At 41.0% G+C, this 16233-nt stretch overlaps 1 protein-coding gene across 3 annotated transcripts in view; it reads left to right on the top strand.

Moving 5' to 3' along the window:
- The window catches only part of LOC133652098 (epsin-2-like), a 62472-nt gene that overhangs the window by 15152 nt on the left and 31087 nt on the right, over positions 1-16233 (top strand). For all 3 annotated transcript variants that reach the window (XM_062050479.1, XM_062050478.1, XM_062050477.1), the window contains exon 2: positions 10555-11252. In XM_062050479.1, the coding sequence (XP_061906463.1) occupies positions 10822-11252 (431 nt within the window). In that variant the 5' untranslated portion in view covers positions 10555-10821. The remainder of the gene's footprint in view (positions 1-10554; positions 11253-16233) is intronic.

Raw genomic sequence — 16233 nt, 5'->3', positions numbered from 1 at the left:
TGTAATTAAACTTGGAGTGATGAATGAAGAATCTTTTCGAGTGGAACTGTTACGGACGACTTAAGAGGACGGAACGGCACTTGTACTTCCAGTTAAAAACTCTAAACAGAAGAGCACTGCAGCACCTACAGAGAGCAAACTTGTCCAAAAGATGGTGCCATAGCACAAACAATAGCACGTTTTACAGTGTATTTGCTTGTTTTTTTGTTATATCTATTTGCCTTATGGCTGCCAGCGAAGAAAAATCTATAAATTAGCCGCACCGTTTTATAAGCCGCAGGGTCCAAAGCAGAGGCAAAAAGTAGGGTCTTATAGTCCGGAATTGACGGTAACTGCTTTAATTGCAATGACAGAAGATTACAGATGTGTCTCACTTTTTGAACCGTCTTCGCTGTTGCACATGTGTAAAAAGAAGGTAACCAGTTTCACATGTTTAAAATAACACAACCTGTTTGAAATAAACTGAAACTAACTAACTAACCTTTGACAAGTGACATGTATGGAGCATCACTGCTTTGACTGATAGGCCAAGTTTCTTCAGGTGTATATTCAATTTCTTCTCTCCTGTGAGGCTCATCTTTTTGGAATCAACGTTGCAAAAAGCTGCCCCCGAAATAAAACCTGCACAGAATGATTTCCTTTTATGCTTGAAGAACGACACCTGAGAAGTTCAATTTCACCCCCAAAGGTTTTTGCTACATTTGCAGTGTGCATTTCCTACATCGGGTCACATTCCATCTTGTAAGAACTTGAGTTTGTTTTGGCAAGTCGCTCCAGACGGGCAGAAATAAACATTCCCAGCATAGCAAAGCGTAGAAGTGCTTGGACGGTTGTGTGATGGTCTGATATGAGCTACACTTACCTCTTTCATGGCTCCTGTGCAGCTTAATGCTTAGGAGAGATGACACTTGTTTTAAACCCAATCTACGCAATACAGGTGGTTCTCTGGTTATGCACTTCACGGTTGGATTCTGATTCTTTGGGTGACTATTCGATTCAGAAGCGATTCTCGTTTCAACACTCGGGCTACAACTAAAAATTTTGATAGTCGATTAGTCAACCACTATCTTAACAATTAGTCGACTAATCCGATAATGAACCATACACATATTTAAAGGCTCTAATTGTTCCATCAACTTTTAAATGCAGCTTAAGTTATTTTAGGCATATGCTTTCGAACAACGAAGATGGCTTAATTCATTCATAAATATGTTTTTATACCTGCTCATTCAGCTGTTAAACATTAAAATTAATATTTAAATATTTCCATTTAAAAGAAAGGAAAGGCCAAGTGCTAAAAAAAACCCAATTAACCTTCTTTATGTATTAAAAACCGTTAAAACAGCAGCAATGAAGACAAACAATAAAACACAAAATCTAACTTCCTCAAAAAGAAAAACATTGTGTTATGTTTAAAAAAACTGCACACTGATACACTATATTGCCAAAAGTATTTGGCCACCTGCCTTGACTTACATATGCACTTGAAGTGCCATCCCATTCCTAACCCGTAGGTTCAATATGATGTCGGTCCACCTTTTGCAGCTATTACAGCTTCAACTCTTCTGAGAAGGCTGTCCACAAGGTTGCGGAGTGTGTTTATAGGAATTTTCCACCATTCTTCCAAAAGCGCATTAGTGAGGTCACACACTGGTGTTGGTCGAGAAGGCCTGGCTCTCAGTCTCCGTTCTAATTCTCCCAAAGGTGTTCTATCGGGTTCAAGTAAGGACTCTGCAGGCCAGTCAAGTTCATCCACAACAGACTCTGTCATCCATGTCTTTATGGACCTTGCTTTGTGCACTGATGCACGGTCATGTTGGAAGAGGAAGGGGCCCGCTCCAAACTGTTCCCACAGGGTACCGTTCTCCTGGCAACCTCCAACCCAGACTGGTCCATCAAATTGCCAGATGGAAAAGCGTGATTCATCACTCCAGAGAAGGCGTCTCCACTGCTCTAGAGTCCAGTGGCGACGTGTTTTACACCACTGCATCCGACGCTTTGCATTGGACTTGGTGATGTATGGCTTAGATACAGCTGCTCGGCCATGGAAACCCATTCAATGAAGCTCTCTGCGTACTGTACGTGGGCTAATTGGAAGGTCACATGAAGTTTGGAGCTCTGTAGCAACTGACTGCGCAGAAAGCCGGCGACCTCTTTGCACTATCCGCTGACCCCTCTCTGTCAGTTTATGTGGCCTACCACTTGGTGGCTGAGTTGCTGTTGTTCCCAAACTCTTCCATTTTCTTATAATAAAGCCGACAGTTGAATATTTAGGAGCGAGGACATTTCACGGCAGGATTAGTTGCACAGGTGGCATCCTATGACAGTTCCACGCTGGAAATCACTGAGAGCTGCCCATTCTTTCACAAATGTTTGTAGAAACAGTCTCCATGCCTAAGTGCTTGATTTTATACACCTGTGGCCGGGCCAAGTGATTAGGGCACCTGATTCTCATCATTTGGATGGGTGGCCAAATACTTTTGGCAATATAGTGTATGTTGACTTGATTAACCCTTGGCAGTTTTAACACTCTAATAGACTCAATGTGTTGAATTCTATCTTTGATTAATTCTTAAAATGTTGTCTATTTAATAGATTGAATGATTAATCCTATGATACCTCCACATTGGTGCCTGTCTGTCTCTACGAGCGCAGTTCACGTTTGTTACTGTGTCTTTTTTTACGGCCTTGCAAATTGACGCAGCTTTAAAATATACTTGAATTGATGTAGACACATTTTAGCTGGCTGACTTTGGCTAAAATGATGGTTGAAGTTATTTTTCGCACAACTTTGTCTCACACTTGTTAGCTAGCCAGCAAGGCACAAGACAAGCTAACACTCTTACCGAGGCTCAGACTGATGTCATGCCTCCGCATTAAATGCCGGCGTATCACACATGTACTGCTGTAAAAATAAGGTCTGCTTTGAAAAATAAGCAAGGTTTTCATGTTTTTAACAAGAATAAGAGGAAATGTTATCACACTTTACATGTTGTTTACATGTGAAAAACACCAGTGATGACGTCACGCCTATACAAATTTCGCTAATCGTTGCATCCCTATTCAACACGATTCTTTCATTATACTATTCGGTATGATTTTGAATGATAATAAAACCAGGAACAAAACGGAAACTCTGCCTTTTTATGGTAAATGGTAAATGGGGCATACTTGTATAGCACTTTTCTACCTTTTTTTTTTAAGGAACTCAAAGCGCTTTGACACTATTTTCCACATTCACCCATTCACACATTTAAACTACTGACAGACGGCAGAATCTTGCTTTTAGCTTACATTAGCTATTTTCACTTGACTTGTAAAAAAAGTCTTTTGGCACGGTTTCTAGATTTATTTGGGTGCGTTCATACTTATCATTTTTGGCTTTTTGTTCTGTTAGTACGGTTCGTTTGGTCAAGTGTCCGCAGTCCTCTGAAACCCGGGACCTGACTAAACAGGCAGACCAAGAACCATCTGTCTGCAAGCGGAATCATGCCCAGTGAGGCAAGTGTGAAGGTCAACTGCACCAGCGCACCATAACACGGTACAAAATGTCACCAAATGCAAGTGAAACCCAATAAAAATCTGAGTGAAAATCAGTTTAAAAAGATCTTTTAAATGTTAGCGCAGAAGCGTAAATACAGTAGGTTGTGTTGCCAATTACATTTCAGTGAAGTCGTCATAGGCCTGAGCGATGCAGCTAAAAACTTTATCAGGATGTAAGCTTTTTACTTTGTAAATATCAATAATTATTGATATTTTTTATGACCTATGGAAAATAAGGAGCAGAAGAACAAATATTAAATGTGAACATGTTATTTTTTTGTGTAACCTTCTGATTATAATGCCCTCAGCTATCAAGGCAGAAAGGAAATGTCAACACAAGCATGGAAAACACTCAAACAATGTCAACAAAATTCAAAAATCTTAATGAACACTAAACAATAACCTCTTTGAGGTGCAAGAATAAAGAATATGTAAGAAATCCCAAATAAAATGCAAAGTCAGCCATGTAATACAAGCCGGATATTACAAATTAGAATGCATTAAAAAAAAAAAAAAAAAGTGTCTTGTCTTACATAGGAATTGTGAATGATAGGCGGAATTCCAATAATAGTGCATTTCTCCTTTCAGAGTGAGGTATTTGGCCACCAATAAAAATAATGAACGCTAACCGAACCACACTTAAGTGCTCACTAAGTATATTTAATTTAATTGTTAGTCCCTAAAGCAGTGTTTTACACTAGTGTGCCGTGAGATACAGTCTGGTGTACTGTGGGAGATTATCTAATTTCACCTATTTGGGTTAGACATATTTTTTGCAAACCAGTAATTATAGTCTGCAAATTATGTGTTGTTGTTGAGTGTCTGTGCTGTCTAGAGTTCGGCAGAGTAACCGTGTAATATATCAGTAGGTGGTAGCCGGTAGTTAATTGCTTTGTAAATGTCGGAAACAGCGGGAGGCAGTGTGCAGGTAAAAAGGTGTCTAATGCTTACACCAAAAATAAACAAAAGGTGAGTGCCCCTAAGAAAAGGCATTGAAGCTTAGGGAATCACAAGTGCCTTAAAGGGCTGCACAAACCACAACCACATCCCCTGATCTGAACCCACATTCGAGTGAGGAAAAACTCAAAAGCTCAAAATGGGGAAAAAGAAGAAACTTTGAGAAGGGGCCACAGAGGTAGGGACACCCCTTCTGGGTGCCAAGTGGGTACAATTATCGCAAATGATTCATGATAATGTGAGAGTCCAGTCCTTTGGAGGCAAGCAGAGGATTTGTAGAAGGTCTACATCCAGGTCATAAAGAAGTGGTTCGCCCCGAGTCACGACTTAGAACAGCTAGTGTGTCCTCCAAACTGGTACCTCTCTAGGGATTATACGTGGCCACCTGTTAACCTTCTCATGCTGGAGAGGTGGGCAAAAAAGAGAAGCGGCACGTCAACTGTCTATTTAAAGCCTTGAGTCTATAGATGAGTTTTAAGGCGGGACTTAAATGCTTCTAACGAGGTAACATCTCTAACGGTAGGACATTGCAGAGTACTTGAGGCCGAGTAGAAAACTTTCTGGAGCCTGCAGACTTTTTTGGGGCTCTGGGAATCACTAATAAGCCAGCGTTTTTGAAACGTATATTTCTGTACGGGTACAATACAATCAGCAAGATAAGTAAAAGGCCTACTGAAACCCACTACTACCGACCACGCAGTCTGATAGTTTATATATCAAAGATGATCTTAACAAAATCTTAACATTGCAACACAAGCCAATACGGCCGGGTTAACTTATAAAGTGCAATTTTAAATTTCCCGCTAAACTTCCGGTTGAAAACGTCTATGTATGATGACGTATGCGCGTGACGTCAAACGTTGAAATGAATGTGTGGGAAACCCTGGATATAGTATCCGAAGTGGTTTAAAATACAAATCCGTGATCCACAATAGAAAAAGGAGAGAGTGTGGAATCCAATGAGCCAGCTTGTACCTAAGTTACGGTCAGAGCGAAAAAAGATGCATCCTGCACTGCACTCTAGTCCTTCACTCTCATGTTCCTCATCCACGAATCTTTCATCCTGGCTCAAATTAATGGGGTAATCGTCGCTTTCTCGGTCCGAATCGGTCTCGCTGCATTGAAAACCATGGGGAAATGTGAGGAGCCTTTCAACTTTTGACGTCACGCTACTTCCGGTGCAGGCAAGGCTTTTTTTATCAGCGACCAAAAGTTGCAAACTTTATCGTCGATGTTCTCTACTAAATCCTTTCAGCAAAAATATGGCACTATCGCGAAATGATCAAGTATGACACATAGAATGGATCTGCTATCCCCGTTTAAATTAAAAAAAATCATTTCAGTAGGCCTTTAAGTTGAAGTTAAAGTACCCATGATTGTCACACACACACTAGGTGTGGCAAAATTATTCTCTGCATTTGACCCATCACCCTTGATTACCCCCTGGGAGATGAGGGGAGCAGTGAGCAGCAGCGGTGGCCGCGCCCGGCAATCATTTTTGGTGATTTTACCCCCAATTCCAACCCAGATGATGCTAAACTGTTTAATATTGTGTAGGAAAGTAATAAAACACTAACACTTAAGTGTATCATGAGCCAGTGCAGGTGAGCAGTAAAGGCGTAATACCATCCAACTTTCTTGTTCTTGTCAAAAGATTAGCAGCCGCATTTTGTTTACCAAATGTAGTCTATTAATGCTGGTCATTGGGTAAGTAAGTACATTTTATTTATAAAGTGCTTTTTACAGATAAAATCACAAAGAGCTGTACAAAACATAGGTGTAGTAAAACAACAATTCAATTAAAACAACAGGGGCAACATCATATAAAGGATTAAAAAAGTATTACAAATGATAGTTAAAAGTTGCATTAACTACAAACTTTACTAAAAAGATAAGTTTTCAAATGTTTCTTAAAAGTGTCAACACAGTCAATTGGGAGAACCAAAAATAATATTTTACAGTAATCAAGGTAGTGGTGGACAGAAATAAGACAACTTTTAGCAATATTACGGAGATGAAAAAAGGCTGTTTTAGTAACACTCTTAATTTGTGACTCAAACCACAGAGAGTTGGGTCGAAAATAATATCGAGATTTTTCACCGAGTCGTTTTGTACGATTTATATTTGAATTTCAATGTGGTATTTTGAAACAAGTGCCTGTGTCCAGCAGGACCGATAATCAACATTTCTGTTTTCTTAGCGTTAAGATGCAGGAAGTTGCTGGAAGACACGCCTCCAGGTGACTACAATGTGGCGGGTTGGTCAGCATAACAGTGAAAGCTAGGTTGTGAGTCCAAACCCCGGCCGAGTCATACCAAAGATTATGAAAATGGGACCCATTACCTCCCTGCTTGACACTCAGCATCAAGGGTTGGAATTGGGGGTTAAATCACCAAAAATTATTCCCGGGCGCGACCACCGCTGATGCTCAGTGCTCTCCTCACCTCCCAGGGGGTGATGAAGGGGGATGGGTCAAATGCAGAGAATAATTTTGCCACATGTAGTGTGTGTGTAACGATCATGGGTACTTTAACTTTTAACTTAACACAGTATTTGCATATGATGTCGCTTAGCGGCAGCATCATGCTACGGGGTGCACGGCCAACCACAGAACCCCTGTGTTGATGGACATGTGAGTTCATCTGGAACTGCAACCTGCTGTTTCTGGATGTTTCCTATTATTGTAATGGCAGGAGTCTGATTTTCTGACCTAGTCGTCGAGAGTTGATATATTATTCACACATTAACACACATTCCTCCGCTCAGGCTTGTGGCTGAGTGAGCTCGGCACAAGGAAGACCTTAAGAAAACGGGTCCGGCTGTGTTTTGTGGTGGGGGTTGTTCCGGGGTGTAAAGGGGGGAGGGGGGGGGGGGGGGTTGCGATGGACAAGACAGACTCTTCTCTCTTCCTCCTGTCTGCAGCCAGTGAATAGGTGATTATTGCAGCAGATGTGTGATTAGGTCTCAGCCGTATTCATGGGGATGAGGGAACGTTTGGGGTGGGTTGCTCCACAGGAGTCACACTTTACTGGCATTAAGTGAATGTACGTTGTTTTCGTATTCCCTGAGCATTCTCACTCATCCTCGTTTCCTCTCCAGCTGTCCCTCTGTGGCACGGCTAAGCCGGAAGCCCCCATGAATCCCAACGTTCAAAAGCTGTTTTTTTCCATCCAAGTCTGAAAATGTAAAACTCCGAATGCGCCGCACTCTCCCTACACCTTTGGCGCCATCAGCATGCCGGTACACGTTCAGTGAACGGATGATATTACCGGATAGGACATGTCCTCATCCGCCTATTGAATGTTAGCTAGAACAAAAGTGCTCAGTTGAAGTCTATACCGTGATCTATCCTGTCAACTGAGCCTCAGGTAATCCTGTGTTTTGTACAACACACATACGCAAGGAGAGGACTGAGTCATCACAATTATTGTAAATAGCATTGCGTTTGTTTCGGGTTCCATAGCCCAAGGCTTTATGGACTCAGCTATTGCTGCCCCGCATTTTGGACGCTTTCTGCTCCCAACCACAAAAACAAACCTACTGAGCTTTGGGCCATTGAGAAAGCCTGGAGAATTGCACCATCACACATCTGTCACTGTCAACACAATGCCTTATATTGTGTGATTAATACCCCAAACTCGCTTTAAACCACTTTTACAACAACATTTGGAATATCTGTTTTTACTGGCTTGACTTAAATTCACCGTTATTGAAATAATTCTCTGTAATAACTCGTTATCGCTGCTGCTTTTTTTGTTGCTATTTGAATGGAGTTTTGTTATATTATTTTAATATAGTATATAGTAATGGTCTGCTCTGGCTTCAAAATGCAGTCTTTTGGATGAATAAAATCTGTTTAGCCTCTGAAATAAGCAAGGGCTGGGTGACATGGCTTAAAACTATATCACGATATAAGTGTTTTATATAGGGCTGGGCGATATATCGATATACTCGATATATCGTGGGTTTGTCTCTGTGCGATATAGAAAATTACTATATCGTGATATTCGCGTATTTGTTCTCACGCAGTTGCTTTTAGCTGCTGGCATTACACTACAGGCTTTTTTCACTCTTTCTTGTCTCTCCTTCTCACAGACAGCAAGCGCACATTCTTACATACGTCACATACTGTCACGACATACGTATACGCCCTCGCGGAGCAGAGAGGTAGCAGCATGGGTGAAGTTAGCTGTGGTGCGAGTGGTAATACGAGAGAAAGAAAGTGCAAATCTGGTAAGAAGGAATAATTAATTCCCAAGAAAAACAGCAGGGGGTCCATCGTCTGGCGGTGGTTTGGTTTCAAGTGGGAATATATCGAACAGACAACCATAATTTGTTAAGTATGCGGCTAAAGCGGTGCTTTGCGTTGCGTAGCATTACTGCTAATATGTAGCATCATTTGAAAACTCACCCGCTAGAGAATGAAGAGTGCTTGATCTGCATGTCAACATCTCCATTCGGTGCCACACCAACAAAATGCCCAAGCAACCATTTCCACATCAACACCGTATAAAAAAAATTGTCCACAACATAAGGAGATCACGTCCGCAGTAACCTACGACATAGCGATTTGATTTCCTATTATGCAGCTCATTTTTATTTGACAGTTATTGAAATATATTGTGACATCATGCACGAAAGTGCACTTTATTTGTTTTAAACTATTGTAGTGGCGTTCTGTACAAAAAGTGCACTTTAATTTACTGTTGTTTTGATAAGTCATCTTAGTGACACCGTGCACTTTTGTGCACTAATAGTTTGTTTTAAAATGTCTCTGAAAATCTTGCACTTTCTGTTTTGAAATGACATGAATGTTTGTGCCACTGCTTAATAACTGTTTAATAAATACACTTTTGCTAAATTGACTTAGTTGTGATTTCCCTCTCTGCATGAAAGTTTAAAATGAGCATATATTAATGCAGTATGAAGAAGAATGTTTTAATGTAGACACATAGAATCATAATACTGCTGTGGTTATATGCATCAAGTGTTCATTCAAGGCTAAGGCAAAATATTGCGATATAGATCGTGTATCGTGATATGGCCTACAAATATCGAGATATTAAAAAAAGGCCATATCGCCCAGCCCTAGTTTTATATCTGTCGATATTGATATTTATTTATTTTTTGTATGACCTAAGAAAGGTAAGGACCAGGGGAAAAATAATTTCAACGTAAATAATTGTATTTCTAATGTAACCTTCCTCTGATTTTAATCCCCTCAAGCTATCAAGGCAGAAAGTAAAGGCAATGTCAACATAAGCATGGAAAAACAAACAATGTAAACAAAATGGTAAAATCACATTGAACACTTAACAATAAGCTCTTAAAATGAAGGTGCAAAAATAAGGAATATGTAAGAAATGCTTCATAAAGTGTAACAAAATAGTGCAAAATGTAAACATGGAGAAACCTGCAGACTATTTTTTTGCAGGTTTAGTGCCAGGAAGTTACAGCTGTGCTCTACAGGGGGAGCGTTGCTAAGGTGGTGTGGTATTAGCGGTCTTGCCTTGCATCATTTAAAGACCACATTGGTCTGACTATGGTCCCCTTAATAAAAATCCAAAAAAGGTGCCATACTGTCCAGGTGACTTTTCGTCTTTTATCCACTATTTCTTAATTTTGACTTTCTCTTCTCACTCCATGCAAAGAATCAACCGCCAGACAACCAAACTTGATAGTTGATACTGTTACTTGATTGGCTGTTAGCGCATCACTCCCACTGATCAATGATCACTTTCTGTGTTGCTCGGTTACCAGAGAGCGAGTACCTTTTGTTCATGCAACCAACCTTGCTTTGCAATATCCACTTTCTTCCGACGAAAAAGAAAAAAAAATATGTCAAACACATGTTTTATTGACATCATTTACGTGTCTATCGCGATATATATTGATAATGTTTTATTGCCCATCCCTACAGTCAGGACTTTTTCACTGGTTTTGAAATGATTTATTGACAGAATGTATAAATGCTGATCTTTACAGCTCAGCTAATCAAAAATGTAACGTGATGTCAGTCAACTTGTTCATTGACCTTTATTTTGTACATCCTAGGTAATGGCATGGTCCAAAGTACTGCTGGCACTTGGCGTGTGGAGATGGTTTTAACAGACGTTCTGGAGGACTCAGGAACACTGCACTGGCCTGGAGAAGCCTCATAAACCCTTTATCCGGCACACACTTTTCTAGACGAGGATTGTTGGTCCCACGCGCTGTGAGAAAGGACACAGACTCCTCACCTGTAGCTGGAATATTCAAAGTTGGTCCCCTCCGTGAGCTTCCCTTGTTTGTCATCCCGTGTGTCCCACCTCAACCGCCACAATGCCAAGCTCCACCATCCGTCGGCAGATGAAGAACATGGTGAACAACTACTCTGACGCAGAGAAGAAGGTCCGAGAGGCCACCTCCAACGACCCTTGGGGGCCCTCCTCCTCGCTGATGTCCGAAATTGCCGACTTAACCTACAACGTGGTGGCCTTCAGCGAGATCATGAGTATGATCTGGAGACGGCTCAATGACCACGGCAAGAACTGGCGCCATGTCTACAAAGCGCTCACCCTACTCGACTACCTGATCAAGACGGGTTCAGAGCGTGTGGCGTTGCAATGCAAGGAGAACATCTTTGCCATCCAGACGCTGAAGGACTTCCAGTACATTGACCGCGACGGGAAGGACCAGGGCATCAATGTGAGGGAGAAGAGCAAGCAGCTGGTGGTCCTTCTCAAAGACGAAGACCGTCTCAAAGGAGAGAGGTAAGCAGACAAGGATGCTTAATTAATCAGTCCTAAATTGATTTAAGAATATTATAGTTAATGAACTCAAAGATATAGTCTTTTTGTGCATCCAATCATGGTTTTATGTCCCCGATTCCGATCATCCATGAGAGAGATTGTCCGATACCGATCACATACACTATATTGCCAAAAGTATTTGGCCATCTGCCTTTACTCACATATGAACTTGAAGTGCCATCCCATGGAATTGTCCAACATTTTTTGGTATCGTGGAGCATTCAAAGTTCCTTTCACTGGAGCTAAGGGGCCAAGCCCAACTCCTGAAAAACCAACCCCACACCATAATTCCTCCTCCACCAAATTTCACACTCTGCACAATGCAGTCTGAAATGTACCATTCTCCTGGCAACCTCCAAACCCAGACTGGTCCATCAGTCTCCACTGCTCTAGAGTCCAGTGGCGACATGCTTTACACCACTGCATCCCACGCTTTGCATTGGACTTGGTGATGTATGGCTTAGATCAGCTGCTCAGCCATGGAAACCCATTCCATGAAGCTCTCTGTGTACTGTACGTGGGCTAATTGGAAGGTCACATGAAGTTTGGAGCTCAGTAGCAACTGACAGTGCAAATACTTTCTGCACGATGCGCTTCAGCATCCGCTGACCCCTCTCTGTCAGTTTACGTGGCCTACCACTTGGTGGCTGACTTGCTGTTGTTCCCAAACTTCACGTTTCTTATAATAAAGTTGACTTTTGAATATTCAGGAGCAAGGAAATTTCACGACTGGATTTGTTGCACAGGTGGCATCCTATGACAGTTCCACGCTCATTCTTTCTCAAATGTTTGTAGAAACAGTCTCCATGCCTAAGTGCTTGATTTTATACACTGGGCCAAGTGATTAGGACACCTGATTCTCATCATTTGGAATGGTGGCCAAATACTTTTGGCAATATAGTGTATATTAACTGTACATTTTCTTATGGTCTCTGCTCTTTACAGTTGATCAATATCAACACAATATTTAAGGTAGCAGTGTAGCAGTGTTGGCGTTAACACACTTTTTATGTCTTTTTACGCATTGAAATCAGAAAGGACGCACATTTCTGTAAGTCCGCGCGTCCCTGGGACGCAGAGTTTTAAAAAAAACTTTATCGACCCTGCCTTCTCCGGGTCAAAACTCCAGTTTGCTTGTTTTTTTTATCGATTATCGTTTTCCGCCGGTGTTTTGTTTTGTTTATTGTGACAGTGCGCTCTTATCACGCCGTCACTTGAGGACCGGCACGTCTCTCTCTCCCTCTCTCTAAGGCCAGGAGAGCGAGGACGCACCTGCGCGCTGACAGCGGGAGCAAGTGCGCTGTCACAAAGACAATGTCAGTGTCGTGACTTGAAGATAACTGAGTCAAATTTACGTCCCCGTTTTTATTGGTCGTCTTCAAAGTAATGAACTTACAGGTATAATTTCTTAAATTTTGATTCGCCGAAAGTTTTATCAATGACAAACACTGCCTCCGTTTGCACTCGGACAACTTTACCGCAAAGGGCTGTCAAAAGTAAGACTTCACGGTAAACACTAAGGTGAGTGTAAAGTCAACCTTTTTAACTTCATCCTGTGCCATGTCTCCAGTAAATGACTTGTTTTAGTCTTTATGAGTCCATGGAAGCTTCATTTTTCTCTCCCGCTGGATCGACATCGTTCGAGGATGGAGACAGGCTAGCTGTTAGCTCCAAGCTAACCAGCACCCGACCAGAATCCTCCACCTCAAAAACATACTTTGCAGGTCAACAAGCGGGGCAAATATGTGCCTTTTGAAGTGATAAAGTGCGAGGAGTGTTGATGTGCGAGGAGTGTTGATGTGCGAGGAGTGTTCAAAAGGAGTTTCTTGGAGAAGTGGCTGACAAGTTAGCAAGTGTCGCTCGCATCGCTGACAGTGACGTCATCATACTTTACTGAAGCAGAGATGCTGACTGCGTCGCCAGGCTCTGCTTTTTATCGATAGACTAATCAGATTGAATTTTTTATTATCTATAGCAGGGGTGTCAAAAGTGTGGCCCTGGGGCCATTTGCGGCCCGCAGCTAATGTTTTAAAGGCCTACGGCACATTCTAAAAATACTATCAAAATAAACAAAAACACAACAAAAGCGGAATAAAAAAGCTTACAGGTGAAATGTAATTTAGAAAAAGTTGCAATGTTGGCTAATGAAACAAAGCTGTTTTTTTTTCTTTAAAACTGTCAATGCTCAAAACATAATATTGAATCAAAATCAATGTTTTTATGAATTATTGACCTATCCAAGGCTCCGATTACTTCACATCAAATATCCACTTTGAAAAATATTATTTGTGGAAGATTTTGCATATTTTGTGTTTGCCATAAAAAGACATAGTTTTCTTTGACAAAAAGGGCAGAAAACAAACAAACAAAAACAGAATTGACGGATAGATCTGAAGTTGATGAATGTTTATTACTGAATAAATTAAGTAACGTTTATGACAACCTTTTTCCAAAACACAATATAGAATGTGAGATACAACAGGATAATGCATACATTTATCATTTGTTTTCAAAACTGTTACAAAAAAGTGGGACGCCAAAAATTTACTGTTGGACCCCATTTTTATGACTTGATGGGGTCCCTGGGACCCCATTTTGAAAATTCCTAGCACCAACGCTGGGTAGTTCCTTATTCTTTGTTATTACATATAATTGTTTGATCAAAACAAAGTCTGCAATACACAATAACTTAAAAGTAAAACAACTTTCTACTATCATTTAAACCCTTTGGTTTTTGCCCTCGAAGCTCTCCTGTGTCCAGTGAAATATTCCCTGAGTTTGTACAAAACCCAAAACCAGTGAAGTTGGCACATTGTGTAAATCATAAATAAAAACAAAATACAATGATTTGCAAATCCTTTTCAACCTATATTCAATTGAATAGACTGCAAAGACAAGATATTTAACTTTCGAACTGGTAAACTTTGTTATTTTTTGCAAATATTAGCTCATTTGGAATTTAATGCCTGCAACATGTTTCAAAAAAGCTGGCACAAGTGGCCTAAAAGACTGAGAAAGTTGAGGGATGCTCATCAAACACTTATTTGGAACATCCCACAGGTGAACAGATGAATTGGGAACAGGTGGTGCCATGATTGGGTATAAAAGCAGCTTCCATGAAATGCTCTGTCATTCCCAAACAAGGACGGGGCGAGGGTCACCACTTTGTGAACGAATGCGTAAGCAAATTGTTCAACAGTTTAAGAACAACATTTCTCAACCAGCTTTTGGAAGAAATTTAGGGATTTCACCATCTACGGTCCGTAATATCATCAAAAGATTCAGAGAATCTGGAAAAAATCACCGCACGTAAGCGGAATTGCCCGTGACCTTCGATCCCTCAGGCGGTACTACATCAAAAAGCGACATCAGTGTGTAAAGGATATCACCACATGGGCTCAGGAACACTTTAGAAAACCACTGTCAGTAACTACAGTTTGTCGCTACATCTGTAAGTGCAAGTTAAAACTCTACTACGCAAAGCCAAAGCCATTTATCAACAACACCCAGAAACGCTGCCGGCTTCGCTGGGCCCGAGCTCATCTAAGATGGACCGATGCAAAGTGGAAAAGTGTTCTGTGGTCTGACGAGTCCACATTTCAAATTGTTTTTGGAAACCGTGGACGTCGGGTCCTCTGGACCAAAGAGGAAACGAACCATCCGGACTGTTACAAGCACAAAATTCAAAAGCCAGCATCTGTGATGGTATGGGGGTGTATTAGTGCCAAGGCATGGGTAACTTACACATCTCTGAAGGCACCATGAATGCTGAAAGGTAAATACAGGTTTTGGAGCAACATATGTTGTCATCCAAGCAACATCTTTTTCATGGACGCCCCTGCTTATTTCAGCAAGACAATGCCAAGCCACATTCTGCACGTGGCGTGGCTTCATAGTAAAAGAGTGCGGGTACTAGACTGGCGTGCCTCTAGTCCTGAACTGTCTCCTATTGAAAATGTGTGGTGCATTATGAAGCCTAAAATACCACAACGGAGACCCCAGACTGTTGAACAACTTAAGCTGTACATCAAGCAAGAATGGGAAAGAATTCCACCTGAAAAGTTTAAAAAATTGGTCTCCTCAGTTCCCAAACGTTTACTGAGTGTTGTTAAAAGGAAAGGCCATGGAACACAGTGGTAACAATGCCCCCGTGACAACTTTTTTGCAATGTGTTGCTGCCAACAAATTCTAAGTTAATGATTATTTGCCAAAAAAATTAAGTTTCACAGTTGGAACATTAAATATCTTGTCTTTGCAGCCTATTCAATTGAATATAAGTTGAAAAGGATTTGCAAATCACTGTATTCTGTTTTTATTTACAATTTATACAACGTGCCAACTTCACTGGTTTTGGGTTTTGTAAAAGTGCAGGCCGTGTGGATTTCTGTGGAAGCCATCAACCAAATTCATTTTGTGGCGTATACTGTATATGTCCACTCACTGTACGTTGATTGGCAACCAATGCATGAAGATCATTTACATTTCAAGTCTAAAGTGTACACCTACAGCACAGACTAGGGATGGAACAGTTTAAGAAGAAAAATCTGAACCGTTCTGGTGACCTGTCACAGTTCAGAACACGTGTCAGTTGTATCACGTTTGTTCTTTTTTCATTGTGTTACTGATAAGTTTGGCGTTTGTATGAGTATTTCTGACAATAAGCAAGCACATGGTGATTTGTGAGAACATGGGAAGGAGAGTTGTACTTGTAACCTCACCACACCCCACCACAAGTCTGACACAGAGGTCAGAGTGTCCGCCAAAATGCATGACTTTATGTTGAGTGTTTATTATGTGGCTACAAAAAGGCCTGATTTTTGTGTTTGTTCTTTTTTAAGGGTCAGATCTTTTAGAGTCCTTTTTAAGCTTTATTTTACAAGTTATGTTTGTATAATGATGGTGGGATAAATGTAGGGCTGCAAAGATTAATCAATTAAATCAT

Source organism: Entelurus aequoreus, linkage group LG06, assembly GCF_033978785.1.
Source record: "Entelurus aequoreus isolate RoL-2023_Sb linkage group LG06, RoL_Eaeq_v1.1, whole genome shotgun sequence".
Taxonomy (NCBI): domain Eukaryota; kingdom Metazoa; phylum Chordata; class Actinopteri; order Syngnathiformes; family Syngnathidae; genus Entelurus; species Entelurus aequoreus.
The sequence above is the reverse complement of the archived record's forward strand: the minus strand, read 5'-3'. Positions and strand labels throughout refer to the sequence as shown.